The 19,384-nt window shown below is 35.5% G+C and overlaps 1 protein-coding gene across 2 annotated transcripts; it reads left to right on the top strand.

The window, feature by feature from the left end:
- Window positions 1–4,295: 4,295 nt before the first annotated feature.
- On the top strand, window positions 4,296–18,041 carry LRRC17 (leucine rich repeat containing 17). Of its 2 annotated transcripts, XM_064656374.1 has the most exons (4): window positions 4,296–4,491; window positions 12,397–13,271; window positions 16,706–16,861; window positions 17,116–18,041. In XM_064656374.1, the coding sequence occupies exons 2-4, from the start codon at window positions 12,515–12,517 to the stop codon at window positions 17,517–17,519; spliced, it is 1,317 nt and encodes a 438-aa protein (XP_064512444.1). In that variant the 5' UTR covers window positions 4,296–4,491; window positions 12,397–12,514; the 3' UTR covers window positions 17,520–18,041. The 2 variants fall into 2 exon arrangements, with proteins under 2 accessions (XP_064512444.1, XP_064512443.1); XM_064656373.1 differs by lacking the exon at window positions 4,296–4,491 and having other exon boundaries at window positions 12,189–13,271.
- The last annotated feature ends 1,343 nt before the right edge of the window (window positions 18,042–19,384 follow it).

The raw sequence follows: 19,384 nt of genomic DNA, 5'->3' as shown, positions 1-19,384 counted from the left end.
AAACTCGTCCAAGCAAGAGTTTACCTAACCCTGCAACAGGCCTCTTCCTCATTGGCTCTCAAGCGCCACAACAGAATAATTATGAATCCTGGGATCTCTGCATAGCAAAGAGCAACAAAGATCCCAAGACAGGTCAGACCTGACAAAGTCTGAATCGCCTCTGGAGACCTCCCTCCCTCTCTAATGGTTACGTAGATAAATTAATTTTCTAGGCACCACATTAGTTTAGAGGCCTAAAATTAAGTGAAATTCCCATTCTCAAAAGGATAGCTAGTAGGTAGCAGGTAATCAGATCATACTCCACAATCCTGAGGAACAAAAGTAGCATGTCTGTTTCTGGAATTCACTAAGGATTGCATAATGTTAACTGCAGTCTAAAGGACTTTTAATCTCTGTCTGGAAAAACACTGTTCACTTAACATAGCCATTTGATACCACAAATAGCAGAAATCTGGTGTTTTCCTCCATGCAATCCAAACCAAATTATACTGAAGCAGTTAATAATACCCCTGCACAGATTGTTTAAACTTTTTTTTCACTAGAAGAGTTTTTTAACTTAATAACTGGATAATGAGTCTCGGGCATCAGGCTGAGAAAGTTCCAGTGTGAAACATGTATTCAGATAAGATGAAATAAAATTAGTCAACATTTAGATGCTATTGCAATATCATATGTATTTATCTTATTTTCCTTTATTACCAGAATGATAAAATCTTAACCTTAATTTCTTCTCTAAAGCCCATATGGACTATCTATGAAACTTCAGGCACTCTTGAAGATGAAGTTTAGAAATATGAAATTTTGTGCACATTTTAGTAAAACAATTGCTTTCTCAACTCACCTGAAATTGCTATGTTTAATAGATTGCCTCAAGAGTGAAGAGTTTGTCTGGAGAATCAGTGTTAGGACACATATGGAGTTTAATACTGAATTCTTTGCCCCAAATGAGCCAAAACCAACTTAAACCTTCTCCTTCAAACCAATTGTGAGGAAAGATCTTTTGAAGGTTATTGAGTCTTAGCTCCTACAAAATTCTGCAAAATAGACTTTTCCAGCATGACCTGTAAGATTATTCTATAAATGTTTTACTTTTCTTGCACATACAAATCAGAAGTCAATGGAATGATAAAATATAAATATAAATAAAACAAAGTAAACAAGTAAAATATAAGTCCGTGTCTGCAGGAGTTTTCAGTCTAATATGTAAATGACTGACTTGGTTTTTTTCTAAATTGTATGCTAGGATACTGTGATCTGAAATGAAAGTACATCAAAACAAACATGGAACAAACCACAGCTAAAGATGTGTCCCCATAAATTTAGAAAAAAAATTTCATGAAATGATAAAATGCTTGTAAGAATCTCAAAGTTCATTTAATTTAATCTTTTTACAGTTTCTTAATCCCAAAGAATAGGACTATGCAGATTTTTTATTCAGGTTTTGGCTTCATTGCTACACATCTCCTACTTTAAAATTCCATCTTTCTCCCCAGAACTGACTGTATTTGTGAAATCCATTCTGCAAGGCAGAATGCTGTCTGCAGTACAGAAGGGATTTTGAAGAAACACTATTCTATGATTCCAGTATTGGCAACGCACTCTGAGTGTAGAAACTTGAAAATCAATGTTCAGGATTGAGGAAGTACTCTCTGGGGCACAAGGGACTATCTTTATTTTTTTGTGTCCTCTCTTTGTCAAGAATCATAACATGAATTGTGGCATCCCTTCAGATGTTTAGCACATTACATTAATGGCTTGCCTCTACATGTTATTTTTCTTTTAGTTTTCCACTGTACAAAAAAAAAGGTTGTATTAACATACTCCTGAATTAGCATTTTTCTAAAAATAAATAACAGTCCATGTGTAACTTATAGTATTCTTCAGTTACACAAGTTTGTACTCAGGAAATGTAAACAATCAGTTCTCTTCTTCAATAAATAAAGAACATGGCTCAGACTTGCTCCCCAAGTGATGGCCCCTTTTTGTTGCTCGATAGGTCCAAAGAAGCCAGAATCTGACAAAATGAGAATTCTCCCAATGAAGCCAGAGCAGGAGGACTGCAGATGGTGAAAACTGGTGAAGCCTACACATTTACCAATAGCTTTCCTGACATCTCCACTAACACTGCAGGATGTCAAGAAATGAAAGGGTCACATTTATTTTTCCCAGTGGCTTATCCAGCTGTTGTAAACCACAGCAAGTGACAGACTGTTCCAACACATTTTGGGCCAGAATAGTTTCAGTCAGAAAATCAGCCACAAATGTCACCCAAAAAAAAAAAGGTCAATTTCTTTGAACACCTTCATTTTTCTAATTTAACTGGAAATATCTCTCATCAAACTGTTCTAGTTGTATCATCCCCACCTAATATGTTGATAAATGACATGCAATTGCTTTATACCCTCCTGTCTTTTCAGTTTTGTGTCAAACAGCAGAAAATTTTCCTCCTGTGCTGTTCAGCTTCAGAAGCAGGACAAAGAAATCTTATACTTTCTATGTAATGCTATGAGAACATCAATGGTGTAACAGGGTACCCTTTGAGCAAGACACAAGAGAATCTCTGTATTTTTATGAAAATATGTTGAAATTCATTAGTGAAAATATTTACCACCTGTGTCATAAGGACACGATCTTGATTACTGTGTTTTATGCAAAAAAACCCCTTACCTACAATTCATCCAGTGTTATCGCCAAGTATTAATGTAACAGTCAAAGGAAAGACTGCCCTGCTTCACCACAACGAACTAGAATTCCCAGTTTTCTGCCTGACTATGTTTTAACAAGCTATTTAAATGCCCTGGTCTTCAAGTTGCCACTTCACAAAATCGTTCGCATAATCATCCATTTTACACATGGGCTTTTTAAATAGATGTTCAAATCCTTCAGTAATAATGGTAATAGAAGAATTCATATAAAAAGAACTATAACACTAAAATAAAAGAAAAAAAAAGAATAATGAAAAACAGGGAAAATACATATTCTATAGAATATACTGTTCTATAGAATATTTTTAGCATAATTTAAATATTTATACTATAGCTTCTCTACATTTTTCTAACTAAATCTGAAATATTAGCCTTTCAGAAGTTCCCTTTGGTTTAGTTCATCCAGTGAGAGGGAAAAAAACCCTATCTTATTAAAATGCTTTCTGTAACTGTGATGCAATTTGATGCTCTTTTTGGTTTTAACTGTTTACTTAAGCACTTGGTTATAATCATTAAGCACTGCTCCAGAATCATGGGGAAACCCAAAATGGAGCAAGCTGTGGAATTCCTTTCAGAGCTCTCAAATACACTGGCAAGCAAGCCCACTTTCCTCTGGAAGGGAAGGACTGTGGTTTTCCCAGTCTGATGATGATCCCTTTTCTCTGAGTACTATGAGATCATGCTTTCTAGAGGCAGATCCCTACAGCTCATGATGACACTTCTGAACAAGAAGGAATGATGCTTTTGGGAAACAGAACCAATTACTGGCATTTTGAAAAAGTAACTCAGAGGTAGGTAGTTCTTAACTTTCCTCTCATCTCAGCCCTCATTTCAAACTTCACACTGTCACTGCACAACAGTCTCAGGATGACTGTTATGAACAAGAAACAGATACTCAGATCAATAAGATCAATTAGAACAAGAATGTTGCCCCATCTGCCTTCATCTTTGGTTCTGAAAAGGTTTTATTAGATGCAAAGTTAAACCATGATATTATTCAGACTCCACCTCTTTATCATTTCACATGTATTTTGTAATATGGAGAATCTACTTGGTGTATAGAGAAATGTATGTGGAGTCTTTATTGTCTTACAATCTGGCATTTCATATTGCTTTTGGAGTATGTTTCAAGATACAGTATACATTTGAAAGTTTCTAAAATGTACCACATTCTAAAACTTCGGTTTTCTTTAGCAGTTTAGTAGGATACTAAAATAATCCAAAATATTAACTATTTTTGATTGCAGTTATAAATACTATATCTATTTATATATTAAAGCAATATAAAATAGTGAGAAAAATTAACTTTTTCATTAAATTCCTTCTTAGGAAATCAATTGTAAATTTTTCTTTTTTTTTTTCCAGCACAGAGTGTCTTTTATTTTTTGATATCTTAGCAAAAACTGCATTTCCAAAGCTCCAGATTTTAAACCCCAACTAATCATGACATAGAATTAGTCTATTTATGGCTACAAAAAGCAAGCCTTGTTCTCATTATGCAGTAAGCACTAGCTGTTTATAGATCTGACAGTTTGCTGGAAGGGATCCAAACCTATAGTGCTATTATTCCTGAGTAAAACTTAAACAGCTGTAGTCATGTAATTCAAAACCCTGGAAGGCTGCTGCAGTACTCGTTCAGCTCCAGTATACCATGAATGCAGGATGCAGCCAGTCATATAAAGGATTCTTTGCTTCTCAGAATGAAAGAAAGACGTGAACTACAAACCTGAATGCAACCTGACATTTCCAAACAGATGAGCCTGTGACAGCTTCTTCCAGAGTCCAGGTATGGTAAACCTTTGTCTGTGAATTTTCTGCAGTGAGCTAAACTCAGATACTGTAAAGTGGGGAAGTTGCTTTGCAAAAAAAAACAAAACCAAAAACAAACCAAAAAAACCTCCCAAACCACAAAAAACAACAGAAAGAAAATTATTACAGGGACATGTTACAGAATCAAAAGAACATAAAATACCATTGTTAAAGTATTCTGAAAATTACTGTAAAGAAAAGATGTTCAATATGAAATTGAGTTATCTTCTTGCTGATGTTTGAAAATCCTTTCTGCTGCAATTTTTTCTCTGCTCCTAGTATTGCAAATTACTGGGGAATAGCACTATCATACTACATGTTTCACCATATGAAACCAGTATAATTTTAAAGTTATCTCCAATAACTGCAAAAGCATACTTTTTAAATTAATTGGAACTTTTTTGTGCATACTTTGCAAGTATGATTTTTCAGTGTAAGTTTTCTGGACTTCCTTTGCCATTAATTTTACAAGCAGTGCCTGCTGGAAATGAAAACCAGATCTCTATCAAAGAACGTTAAAAGCTTAAATGTGCAGTTAAAGCTTCTCAAGTAATATAATTATGTAGAGGAGTACTATTAAAAGAATATGAAAAATTGAAAGAGTTACAAAAGGGAATTATCCTAAGGTGAGTCACTCAATTTTAGATTTTGATCCGTTCTTTTGGAAAACATTTCTTTATACTAAACATTAGTTAAGAGAGATCAAACTGTGTAAGTAGAAAATGTTAACCAACAGCACTCTGTAAAAGCAAGAATCTATACTCTGAATTTACTTAAGTTTCCATCTGCAGCTTTGGTTTATATCATACTGGAAACTATTCATTTTACTGAACTACATTTCTAACTGGAATAAATAACAATTGCCACAAGCACCACAAATGAAAGCATGCAGAAAATCAAAACCTAGAATTAGGACCTTCTGTTCTGGTAGACATTTAGTTGTAGGGATATAGTAATGCAGTTCTGCAAGTCAGCCAAAGCAGGCATTTTGAAGAAAGATGGGAACACCCACTGAGGAGCTGACTGCTTAAGGAGTGGCAATACTGACTTTTGGAGCTGACTTTATACTTTCAATATAGAGTGGGAAAACATGCTAACTTGAACTGAACACAAAGACAAAGAGATAGGAAGTACAAAAGAATGCTGTCAAAAAAGAATAATACAAAATATTAAGAAATTAAATATAAGATTACATTTCATGAAAAAAAAACAACAAGATGGACAATGTGCATCAGAACTAGATATTAGAAAATAAAGGCATGTGTTATTTCTGCTGTCTGTTTTTAAAAATGGAAATATTTAGTTCATATTAAGAACAGAAATAAAAGTATCCTTCTCTGTAGAAGCCTAAGCCTTTTTGCGTTTTAGGGTCATATCCCACAGAAATAAGTAGCAATAATCAAACTTGGAGAAGCATACTTCAAACATATCTGATAAAATAGATAATAAATTAGGAGACCGAATTTTATACTCTTGTAGTTCTAAGACTTTTTAAAGTATATGTTGCTACAAGGTTGCACAACTTAAGACACAGGTAAGACTTTCTTACTGCATATTGAAAGCTGTGATCAAAACCTTATAATACTTTTGAAAGGATGTTAATTTTCTTTATGGGTCATATTACTAATTTTTTATGATCTGGGAATTTTAACACATTCCTTCTTTTCCATTTTAAAACAATCTTGAGCACACAGACTACTAAAAATTCTTGTTTTGTGTTAGAGCTAAATTCTGCAGGAGTTAAATCATACTGGTTGTTCAATTAATTTTGACATTTGTAATCTCAGGATCATTGTTTTAAAGCAATCTGACAAAATCCCGTTCTGACATTTATTCTTGATGGACAATATTCATGTCTACCAAATGCAACAGAACTTTTCAGAGGGAAATTGTAGCTGATTATTTGTGTTGTGAAATATGGAGGTTAAAATGCTTGTATGGAATAGTATGAGTACACTCCACTAGCTCCTTGTTCCAATAAAGGATGTCTGACATACCACAGCAAACTTCACGTGCACTATTATGAAATGCAATACTGCCACCTCTAAGCACTTTGTATTAGTTCCCATATACAGAGGACTTGTGCTGAACTAATGCTTTTGAGATGATGTAAAATGTTTATGAAATCTGTCTGCTATCAAAATCTTCACAGGACAGCAACTTTCTGTACCTCCACATAATCTCTGAAACAATGAGCTTTGCTTTTTTGTCCAAAAATTGTCAATACCAACAGTGGAATCTTATGGTTTTAAATCAGAACCATCATGTGTGACTGGGAGAGTTTCTTATTAACAAGGTAAAAATTAATTGCAAAAGGTATTTTAATAGTGGATAATTTTTCTTTGGTATGTGCTATTTACACATCAAAAGAAATGATGTTCCAAACTTCAGCATAAATATATGGAAATTTAAAAATACCAGCCAACATGGAGAAAACAGAGATTATAATAAGGATAATACTAATGAGGAGATGAGTGGTAAGATTGGAGACATAAAATACAAAACTTTGCCAAAACAAATGTTAGTTATATGATGATATGGTGTTACAGACTAAGAAAAACAAAAGTCAAAATGCATTATGCAAATGCCAAAGAAAAACATGTTTCTGAGCTTTGTGGGGATGCTGTTGAAAGAGACATTTGTTTTCCTTATAGAAAAGGGAAACAATGTACAGTTATCTTTAAATCTATATCCATCTTTGTGATGGCTGCTGTCATGTTCTACCATGTTCTACCAGCCAGGCAGACTTCAGGTCTCAAGGGATACATTTAAAAACAGGAATGGCAGACTTTTGTACGATTGTAAATTCTCTACTTTCAGCTCACTGATCTTCCAAATAAGAGTTTGGAATAAATCCTTCTTTTGAAGTTGTCACACAAGGCCTTGGCTCTCACAATACACCTATCCACAATTCTCTGTTTCAAAAACAAATTATTAAGAACATATCTAACTTGCAAACTTCTTGCATCATCAGTGAGGAACTGGACATGGACAAGAAATTTTTGGATAGCATGTTCTTTTAAAAACTTTTGTAAACTCTGTGCAATATATAGGGGACTCTACCATATATTTTTAAATATACTAAAAAGATAAAAGAACTGCTATCTAAGTGAAATGTATGGGGCATTTCTTTAATTTTTCATAGCAGACAGAATCCTGCAAATCACTCAAAAAGAGTATTTCTGTTACATATGCCTCTAAATTTCCTACAAGATTAAAACAAATACACTTTCATATTTCTGATTAATTTTACCTTGACAAAAGTCATAGGACTATTCCATTAGTATTATCTCTATACAACAGACTTAAATAGAGAAGAGCTCTGCAGCCTTCTGGTGTCTCATCAATTCATCCTGACTAATGAAAAAATCCAGAAGTATATTAAAATTATATTTGTATTTGTATTAATTTATCCTGCCTTTTTATGCAGAGTTTCAAGGGAGAAAAGCCATGATTAAATATTTTTAAATCATCATAATAATTTTTATACATCTCAGCCATTTTCTTTGGAATCCTCAGAGTAGAATACTGAGAGACACCTGATGGTACTCTTACTCACTTGATGTATGGTCATTTTATCATTTTAATTCGAGGATACATACACTATACAGACCTATAGAGCATGAAAACTTTTCACATCATTGAAAATTAGCACATGTTTACACATTTTGGTAAATCAAGATTACTCTTAGCCAATCTAAAACCACTGGTGAATTTTATCCATGAGCTCTGGCGCATTTCTCTAACCCGTAATATAATTTACATAATTCTTCCTGTTTAGTTCTAGGTGGAAGGTTAGATTTGAGTAATTATAGTGCTTCTACATTTTATTGACCTGCAGAAGAGGTACTACCTATAGTGTTCTGTATATTGTTCCATTATTATATAATGGGAACAAATCTCCTAGTATGAAGAACATTTCACAGTAAATGTCAATATAATAGAAAGGCAAAAAGTCAGCACTTGTACATGAAAACTCAGTAGTTGAGTGCATACCTTTTGCCACATTGTGGTCACCTTGTCACTATTTCAGTTATCAGGCAAAAGGACAATCCAGATAGCTGGTAATTCAATACCAATCAACTAACTCTAAAGAGGACAGTTTGTGCTTTTGAAATATATTCCTGTAACAAAGGATTTGAGAGAGGAGATATCAGTGAAAATAGGTATGTTGATGGAGGATAACCATAACCTGAAGAGGACTGAAGGCATGGGCAGATGAGGGAAAACTCCAAAACCTTCCACATGAAAGCAGCACAAACGAGGGTCTGCCCCAAGTGTCTGAACACAAACACTTGCTGCACAGGAATCAACCAGCAGGGACCAAAGTCCATACACAGATGCAGAGCTGTGATTTCATTGGGACTCCAGAGATGCACAAGTGGAGGGGTACACTGAAAGGTTCCAGAACACTTAGGAATGACAGCCCAGAAAGGTGAGGACGGGTTGCACTCTATGCAAAGTTATGCCTGAACACATGGAGCTTTGCCTTGGAATGGATGACAAGCCAATCAAGATCTTATTTTAAGGATCAGAGGCTAGATCTGTGAGGATTACATTGTGGTAGGTATCTGCTACAAATTGCTTGATCAAGTAAAGAAGGCAGATGAAACCTTTGGGCAGCTGAAAGAAGCCTTACTATTGCTTATCCTGGTTACTCATGAGAGACTTCAACCACTGTGACACCTGCTGGAAGAACAATATGGCTGGGCATGAAAAATTCAGGGACTTCCACAGTATGTTGAAGACAATTTCTTGATCCAGCTGACTGACAAGTGGTCTAGGAAATACGTTTTTCAAGGGGTGAAGGAACGTGAAGAACTAGACTGGCTTCGTTACTGTGACCATGAAAAAGAGAAGTTCAAAATCCTGAGAGAAGAAAACTGGACAAACCATAGCAGAAAAAAACCTGAACTTGATAGCAGATTTTGGCTTGTTTAGGGATCTGCTTAACAGGATCTCATGGAATACAGCCCTGGAGGGCTGTGGAATAATGGATAGGGTTAAAAAGGGGTTACTTTTTTGCCTCAGTTTTTACTGCTGAGGCTTGTCTGAAGGCTTCCCCGGTGCCTTGCTTGGAGACTATGAGGAGAGTCTCTGAGAATGAAGCAATACCCATGGTAGAAGTTAATGTCAGGGAGCACCTGAGGAAATGGAGTGAGACAGGGTGCATCCGGGAGCTGAGAAAGCTGGCTCTTGTCACTGAGAGGCCTCACTCAGTTTTGAAAGTTCACGACAATCAGAGGAGATTCCTAATGACTGGAAGATAGGAAATGTCACATCCATTTTCAGGAAATGGAAGATCCAAGAAATTACAGGCCAGTCGGCTCCACCTGAGTCCCTGGGAATGTTATGCAGCAAATCCTCCTCGAAGCCCCGTCCAAGAACATGAGGGATTAAAAAGTCACAGCAAGCAGCCAGTGTGAATCTACCAAGGGCAAATTATCCTCAGTAAGATGGTAGTTTTCTATGATGGAATTACTGGATCTACAGATAAGGGGATGAAAGCATCTATTGTGCATCTTGACTTCAGCAAGGCCTTCAGCACAGGCCATAGTATCCTTTATAGCCAAATTGGTAAAATAAAGATGGGGTAAATGGACTTCAAGATGAGTGAAACTTTGTCTTGACTGTGAGCCCAAAGGGTTGTCACCGATTGTGCTAAAGTCCCACTGGTGTCCTGTGGAAATTGGCATCCCTCAAGGTCAGTATGGAGGCCAGGACTGTTAAATGTCCTTATAAATGGTTTGGATGGTAGGAACAGAGTACATTCTCAGCAAATTCACAAATTATTCCAAACTGGGGGATCTGTTAATACACTGGAGGCTAGAACTGCTATTCTGAGAGATTTAGCCTGGAAAAATGGGCTGAGAGAAACCTCATTCAGTTCAACAAAGGCAAACACTAAGTCCTACAGCTGGGATGGAATAAGCCCACGCAGTCCAGTCCAGTCCAGACACTGGACAGAAAGCAGGAACCTACAATCAACATGACCCTGGAGAGGCACACAACCTCTAAATATTACACTGCAATTATAACATCATATAGCAAGTATTATGTTATGTAGCAAGCTGATTCTACAGTGTTACTCAAAGGACTTCATAGTAATTCTTTATCCATTCCTTGTAGCTGCTATAGCAAAGAATTTTACATAATCTGTGAAAATTATGAGAACAAGACACTTGGCAATAAATAGGACAGAGAAGAAGATATATGTAAAGCAGAACTAAAACAGATTGTTATAAATTAGAATCTCATGATTCTTCTGCAGCTCTTGCCTCTCTAACTTGACTATGATAAGCCATTTTTGCATCAAGTATATAAGCTGTAGTTCAGCTGTGGTAATTTTTAAAACCTTGTGTGGCATGTTTCTTGGCTAGAACCTTGCATGTACACTTCACTACAAAGACAACTAAACTATACCAAATTATTTGTTTATATACCTAACACTAGAATAGCCTATAAATGGATGTATACATCATCTGTCTATTAAGAACCATAATTTCTTAACAAAATATTAATTGTATCTTTAGATTGATTTTATTACTAGAAAAATTTGCACATATCGGTGTCTTTTCTAAGAAATTGTTAATTAAGGCAGAGTGAAATATTGTTTTTCCATCAGAGACAGCAATGAAAAAAAACATTAAAGAGAATTAATGGAAGCAAGATAAAACTGAAAATGTTAAACTGGAAAAAAACGGACAAATACATAATGGTGATTGCATTCTTATACACCTTTTAAAAGCTCCCAAAAATATCAAGAAATTTAGTGAGATGTCTTTAGAGCTCAAGTGTACTACTGAAGGAAGGAATAAAGGAACCTGAAAACAATACAGTATTAAAATGCATTATGAACAACTCCAAGCTCGTAATAACAAAACCCTCCTCCCAAACTGGCGAAGTTTTGAAGCCTGTTTATTAAAATTAATTGAAATGGAATATATGATTTTCCCTGGCACCGTATAAAACCAAAGAGAACTTCACTGATTATCTTTGAATCCTTCTAAATTCCATTTTCAAAGTACTTGAGAACACAAGTCTTTATTTTTTATCAGGAACATTTGTGTACCCAAATAACCACAGCACTAGGAAAAAATCTTTACTTTTGGTATAAATTAGAGTTCATAGGAAAAGTCTACAGCCTTTACATTTAACCCCTGGCATTCAGAGATATTCAAGACTTGCAAATTCCTACATTCACCTAAAAAAACCCACAAAACCAAAATAAAAAAAAACCAAACCCAACCAAACCCACATCATATTAAAGGTTAACAGCTCAAATTCTCAGCATATGACATAAGTGTATGAATTCCTCATACACATTCAGTCCATCTAGGCCAATATCCTGAACTCATGGTCACAGTAGATTACTGAGTTGGAGTAAACTGACTTGAGAAAATTACTTGAAAACAAGTCCACACTCAAGTGCAGACTAAAACTGTGAGTTTGACAGTCACTGGATGACTTTCCCTGCTCTGGCTGTGTATGTGTTCCAGTTGTTTAGCACCAAGAAAGTTGGACTATATCAGCTTCAAACTCCTCTTTCAAACCCAACTTCCAAGATTAACTTAAATGTAAAGAAGATCCTACCTGATGCTGTTTTCCTGAATACATGAGAACCTCTTGACAAAGATAATTTAGAAATTGGTCCATATAGTTTCCCATGTTTTATCAATTAGACCTAGTACACCAGAGACAGTAAAAACAAAGAAACAAACTAACTAACTAACAAAGATAGGACATTAAATCTTCAAAGTATTTGTGAAGCTCCAAGTAATGTGATGATTGAGTACTTGACTGAATGCTGCATATTATGTACAAGCCTCCATGAAAATGCCCATTTCATCTGTTCTAATGTTTTACTTTTCTTCCAACACAGGGATCCCACATACCCCAGCTGTGCCTCCTCAGATCTGTACAACACTGATTCAGACTATTCAAAAATTTCAACTGTTCCAGCTGTCACAGAAAATAACTGGGGCCAGCTGAATGTCAGGATGCAACTAGTTACTATTGTAGTACTACTTTTTCTTTGTAAGGCATCTGACTGTAGAAGGACAAGGAACAGGAGTTTGAAAAACAATGAAAGGGAAAACATCTTAAGGAGAGCATCTAGCACTGTTAAGCGCAATGCCCAAGGTCTAACATGTGATATTTACACTCACCTTCATGAGAAGTACTTAGATTGTCAGGAGAGAAAATTGATTTTTGTGGGACCTGATTGGCCAGAGGATATAAAACACATGCTGCTAGCAAGAAACAGGATTCGCAAATTGAAGAATAATATGTTTTCCAAGTATAAAGCACTGAAAAGTCTAGATTTACAACAGAATGATATATCAAAAATTGAGAACGAGGCTTTTTTCGGTTTGAATAAACTTACCACACTTTTACTTCAGCATAACCAAATTAAGAGTTTATCTGAAGAGATTTTTATTTATACACCCAGTCTAAACTACCTACGCCTTTATGATAATCCCTGGCATTGCAACTGTGAACTAGAAACCCTTGTTACAATGCTACAGGTTCCAACAAACAGAAATTTGGGAAATTATGCCAAGTGTGTGCATCCAATAGAACTGAAAAATCAAAAGCTAAAGCAGATAAAAGCTGATCAGCTATGTAGTGAAGAGGACAGGCAGGACCCCAGAAACATAAAACGGGAGAAGCCCGAACCTGTCAAACCAGAATTTGATTCCTCTTTGTGCCACATGTATGTGTTTCCTGTACCAACTCTGAACTGCAAAAGAAAAGGTTTGTATCTATCCTTATAACTGAATTAATGATTTTAATATTCTTGTTCCCTTTCTACATTTATTTACATACTACGTACTGCAAATGAATATAGTACTAGTATTCACTTTACTTAAATTGATACTTTCAATTGTTTTTCTCTCATAATTAGTAGCAATTAGTAGGAATTCTTTCTGCATTTTATCTCTGCTCTGCAGCCCCAATTCCACAGATATTCCTTAGTGCTCTAGTATAAGATAGCTAACAAAAATCAACCAGAATAAACATAAGAATATTGCTTAAGTTACTGAAGGACTAGCACCTTAGTAGTCTGATTTACAACTATAAACATACTCATCAGACAAATTAAAGCTGTGCTGAAACTGCTGAACTGATAGAGAAAAGCACAGGGAGTCTTTTCTTCTTTCCAGTGTACAAGCACAAAAATAGCAATAACTTTGACAGAAGTGAACTGTGAAGCAGGGCTGGGGCAGCCAGCTGTGCTTGCAATGCCCAAAGGAACCTGATTGCAAGGGAAAGCCATTGCATCCTCACATTTGCTGTGCAAGATTTCTTCTACTAAGTGAAGAAATTGTGTGCTTGTGTTCACAAAGAAATACCTCCCCTGTGTTCTTCCCAACACGCAGCAAACAATGCAAAGTTGAAGGCCCTTCAAGAAATGTTTTTCAGACACTTGGATCCATTCCATTCCTAAATCCTTCTCAGGCTCCTAAAAGCCACAGTTAAGCCTTAAGGGTAAACCAGATGGGATATATATCAACACAAAAGTGCACATTTATCTGTGCTTTATATTTCCCATATTTTATCCCATGATGAAACAAAGCAAACAACAAAACAATTCAGAAGAGAATCATTCTTTAACATAACAATTCTGAAATAAGAAGCATTACTGCAAGCAGCCAGCATTGTGAGGATTTTTTCCCAACTTTTTCAAAGCTTAGCCTGCAATACCAGATCACCGCAGTACGTTTTGAACAATTAAACTTCTATTTGCTTTAAGAGTGACTTAATTTTATGTAAAAACCTCAGTGTGCCCTTACTCTTGCAACTTAATGCCAGGGACAAGCTCAGAGTGCAGTATGAGGAGATAATCAGGAATTCACAATTTCAGTATTTGATTACCGTTAAAAATGGTCCATGGTTTTTTCTTTTTTCCGTGCTGTTGAATTCCTTTCTTCTCCCTATGGTTCACTTTCCTCTTTGTTTTACCATGCAGCTGCTACATCTTTTTTGTTAATGATTTTGCTGCTTTACTGGCTAACATTTATTAATTTTTTAATGTTCACCTACCTTATCTTTCTTTGTAGATAGGATCTTAATTATTAGATTAAAGAGTATGGTCTTAATTATCCTTCATAGGATCTTAATTATATCATTATTACTTTATGTCTTCAGTAAACTGTGCCATTGAACAAAAACCAGGCATATATTATAATCTTAATATAAGAAAAGATTGACTTTACAGCTCTCCCCATTTAGTGGTATCAGAGAGATGAGCTGAATATATGAATATACTCAAAAACTTTTGGCACAAAAAATATTACTTTTTTTCTCTAAGTTCATAGAAACATTTGACGTAGTCTGATCTTGTGGGAGTTTCACAGGGGTTTAGGGTATTTAAAAAATGGTTTATTGCCTTTGGTCCTAATAATGGAGAAATAAAATTACTTCAGACTCTACATGAGTGTACTAGAGGGTACAGGGACTCCCTCCTTCAGGTCAAGAACTAAATATATCAGTCCAGAATTTCCTGAATGTTTAGCATGGACACAGTGAGTATGTTCCAATATTTTTTAGGAAGTACCAGATCTACTGTGCATATGCTTAACAGCTGGATGCAGATATCCCATGGATATTTGGCATTTCTGAACATATGGTAATCTTTGATGAAAGCATTGTACTTACTGTCTTTGTATATGATTACTGTACAGCAGATGCACAATTTCATTGGCATTTTCATCAGAAATTGGAGTATAATGCACACAAAATCCCAGGAAAACACAAAAATTTCTCTAAATCTGCATGGACAAGATTTCAGAGTAGAAAAATGGTGCATCCGTTGCCAAACCAGTAAGATGACATGAAAAGCTGCAATCCATTATTGCTTTACTATGGAGTGGATGCAAAGACAAGCAGTGTACCAGAGTATGAATATCTATAAAGTGGTATGACAACAGGTCAGGAGCTTTCAGTTTATGCCAGAAAGCCTATGAAAGAATCATCTTAAAAATACATCTAACCATGTGTATGTTCTCTTTCTTGAATTATTTGCTTATATCTCACCAGATCAGTGATATGCCAGACCTTTCAGTACTCCAGAATGAAACACCCTATGCCCTTGATTCTGTTCTACAAATAAAAAGAAATAAAAACATTTGGAAGCAAAAGCAATTTCTGTTTGCTTTTCTGCAAAGAATTTGTATTTACAAGAACAGTTAAAAAAACTCTGCTTTCTAGTACTGCCAAGTCCTCCAAGTCTCTAAATTTAAGCATTATTTGCCTTCATTTGGTGACAAATAGGCCCTGAAACTTTGACATCTGCACAAGCAGGAAGTCATCCAACCACAGCAGGCTGGAGTAATTATAATATTTATGTATTTATAATACCAAAGCTCTGCTTATAATCAGATAAAAGAAAGGAAGACTCTGATGTATTGCTTTAGTCTCAAAAATACCTGATTCATCAGACATCTCCAGAACTTCAGAGGTACTGTGACCACACAAATTTCAGTACAGATCAGAAACTACTTGCTTTCATTCAAAGATGGTGAAATAAGAGATACTGCTCATTTTTCTGTAATGACAGTGCAGAATTAGAACTCTCATTGAGTAAATATAATCCTAGAGATTTGGTTTATTAACATTACCCTGAGAGGATGCAAACCACAGTCTGCACTTCTCAAGCATGTGCCCTGACTACTGGACTAGGAGCTATTCTTTCTGGAACTCTTTTGCAAGGAACACTGTAAGGATATGAACACAGATGACTAAGAGGTCCATGGCTACTTTGGCTACAAATGATACAATTAGGATAGAGAAGTAGACAGAATGCCACTATGCTGCCTTGATGGATTTTTATATAGTTACTCTGGTTTCTTTTCTTTAAATGAGCAAGCCCTTCACACACACTTTTTGTTAGTATAGTATCTTCAGTATCTACTCTATCCCTATGTGAATGGTCTAGTTCTACTAAAATAAATATATAAAACACAGAAAGAGCCTTTACCTTGCCTTCACTATAAGAGAACAATTTCCACATGTAAACAAAAATTAAATTTAGAAGTTGAAAAAATATGGTGACACTAGTAGAGGGAATAAAAGGGAAAGAAAACACAAAACAGACTGACAAAACTCTGTCTGGCATGCAACTGTGATAGCTACTCAGTAAGAATAATCTAAAGCTGATAAAAGCTATGTCTTTTTCATTTTCTAAGATTTAAAGAAAGTTCCAGGTAACATACCTCCAGATATAGCTAAACTTGATTTGTCCAACAACAAAATAAGACAACTACGAGCCAAAGAGTTTGAAGATGTCAGTGAACTGAAGATATTAAACCTAAACAGCAATGGAATAGCTTACATTGATCCTGGTAAGAATAATTTTAAATATTCATTAAAAAGTGATTTCTATTTTATTAATTATAAACTTTGATCATGTCTCTATCAGATATAAACATGGGGGGAAACAGATTTAAAAATCTAGAGGCCAAAAAAAAGTAATAACTGGGTAATTATGAAAATTTTTTCCTGTAGTAGATAATACATGTTTTTCCCATCAGAGATATGCATGTTTTTTTCTAAGCTATCTTCATAAGGTACCAATAACTATTTTTCTATTGACTAGCTGCTTTCTCAGGCCTCAACAACTTAGAGGAGCTGGATCTATCAAACAACAGCTTGCAGAATTTTGAATATGGAGTGCTGGAAGATCTTTACTTTCTGAAAGTACTGTGGCTGAGAGAGAATCCTTGGAGATGTGATTACAACATTCATTATCTTTTTTACTGGCTGAAGCATCACTACAATGTTCACTACAATGGCCTAGAATGCAAAATGCCTGAGGAATATAAAGGATGGTCTGTTGGAAAATATGTTCGAAGTTATTATGAGGAGTGCCCAAAAGACAAGCTTCCCATTTATCCAGAAACTTTTGATCTGGACAAAGATGATGAAGAATGGGAGCGACACAAAGAGCAAACAGTTCAAACAGTAAAGAAGCACGGTGTAATTGTCACTGTGATAGGCTAATAAGGGAACTCTTTTTTTTTTAGTACATTTAAATATCTGATACTCTGAAAAAGAAAAACATGCTGTTTACATTTTTTGCTAATTATACTGATTGTTTGTAAGACTATCTGCCTTCAAAGATTTCTGTGTATTGCAGATAATAACTACAGAATGGCATTAGTTATCCAGCATCCTTAACCCAGTAATTGTTTCTGATGATTTGTTCTGGACACTCTTGTGAAACATTTTTGGTAAATATTTGAAACTATGCAGCAGAAATCGATAGACAAAAATGTACATAACGTGATGGGGAGGAGCTATCCTATGTATGAACACATCTTATGTGTTCACACAGAAATAGCTGCAGGATTGTGACCAAGACACCTTTTTCTCTAATGTATTGACAGTTCTTTGTATCTATCAGTTTCCTGAAATATTCCCAGAAAGCATTTCTAGGATTTTTGTATTGACTTCCTCTTGTTTCATTGTATACCAAAAAAACCAAACTGAAGACTAACCTTAAATACAATTCTAGAAAAACAGGAATGGCAGTTGTTATACTGATTAAGATTCAAACACAGAAGGTGGGTTCTACGTGCTGATTTACCAGTGTTCCTGCTCAGTCTTGAGTGAATAACTCAGCCTCTTCTGCACCTGAGTTGCCTTAAAGCCATGAGTAGCCAAGACATGGTTGGTTCCCAAACTCCAGTTCCACATGTTCATAATTGCCTTGTTTGGTTTTTGAGGTAGGCAGAGCTGAAATCTTTCTAGGAAGAATTTTAGGTTGTCATATCAGTTTGACACAGATTACATGACATCACTTCCAGGTGACAAGGATCATGTGAAGGATGCTGTGGTCTGCATCCAACTCTCCCGTGCCCATCCAAACTGAAGGTAAGTATGCTTCTGAGAGCTCACTAGAAGTGAGGACATTCTCAAAGTTCACCCTTTCCTCAGCTCATTTGTAAAATGCACATTACAGCACCTCCTTATCACACAACTGTCTATGTGAATACACATTGATTAAAATCTGTTGTTACTCTAATACTACAATAATGGAGCTGTACAAACGCCTCAGCTAGGTAGATGGTATCTCTGAAGATAAAATTCCTTCCTACATAATATACTTAGGACAGTAAGAAATGCATAAGTGCAGGGTAGATATTCAGGGCCAAAACTTTAAATTTCTCTTGGCTTTAAATTTACCTTGGAAGAAGTTCTGGAAAACTCCAGGGAGAAAATTTGCTCCTTTAAAGATCTGCAGACAATTGCAGTGTTTGTGCATTCCTCTGGTGCTTTTACCACAAGCCCAAAAGGTCACACATTTTGTTTTTCAAGTGCAATACAAAGCACTCAGTGTTTTTGTGCTAACATGAAATAAAAGAACAACATAAAGGAAAAATTCAGGAGTTATTATGGGTGGTAGGAATTCCAAAGAATCTCAAAGCAAACACATCCTATTATTAACTGCATTCCTTCATGTCCCCCTTTATTCACATTAAGAATATATTTAATGCTTTATTGATAAAACTGAATAATTTAGCCATTTCTTCCACAACATCTTTCAAAAACTTTATACCAAAAATACAACAGTATCTGACTCATCCCTGTTCCTGGAAATATCTTAAGTATTATCTCAACTATTAAAGGTTAATCCTGAAAAGATGGAACAGAGAGGAAAATCCCATTTGGCCAGCTATATTCACTACATGGGGTATATTCTGGAAACTTGAAAGTGCTGAAAGTAAAAAAAAAAATCTGGCACAAGCAGTAGCGGGCATTAAGTGAAGTAGTCCTCCTCCTCTCAGATTCTGAAGGATTATTTCAGTAGAGAAGTACTGGGATTGATTGAAAAGGACAGACAATGAAACCACAGCAGAACATCT

The sequence above is a fragment of the Pseudopipra pipra genome, chromosome 5, assembly GCF_036250125.1.
Source record: "Pseudopipra pipra isolate bDixPip1 chromosome 5, bDixPip1.hap1, whole genome shotgun sequence".
NCBI lineage: Eukaryota > Metazoa > Chordata > Aves > Passeriformes > Pipridae > Pseudopipra > Pseudopipra pipra.
The sequence above is the reverse complement of the archived record's forward strand: the minus strand, read 5'-3'. Positions and strand labels throughout refer to the sequence as shown.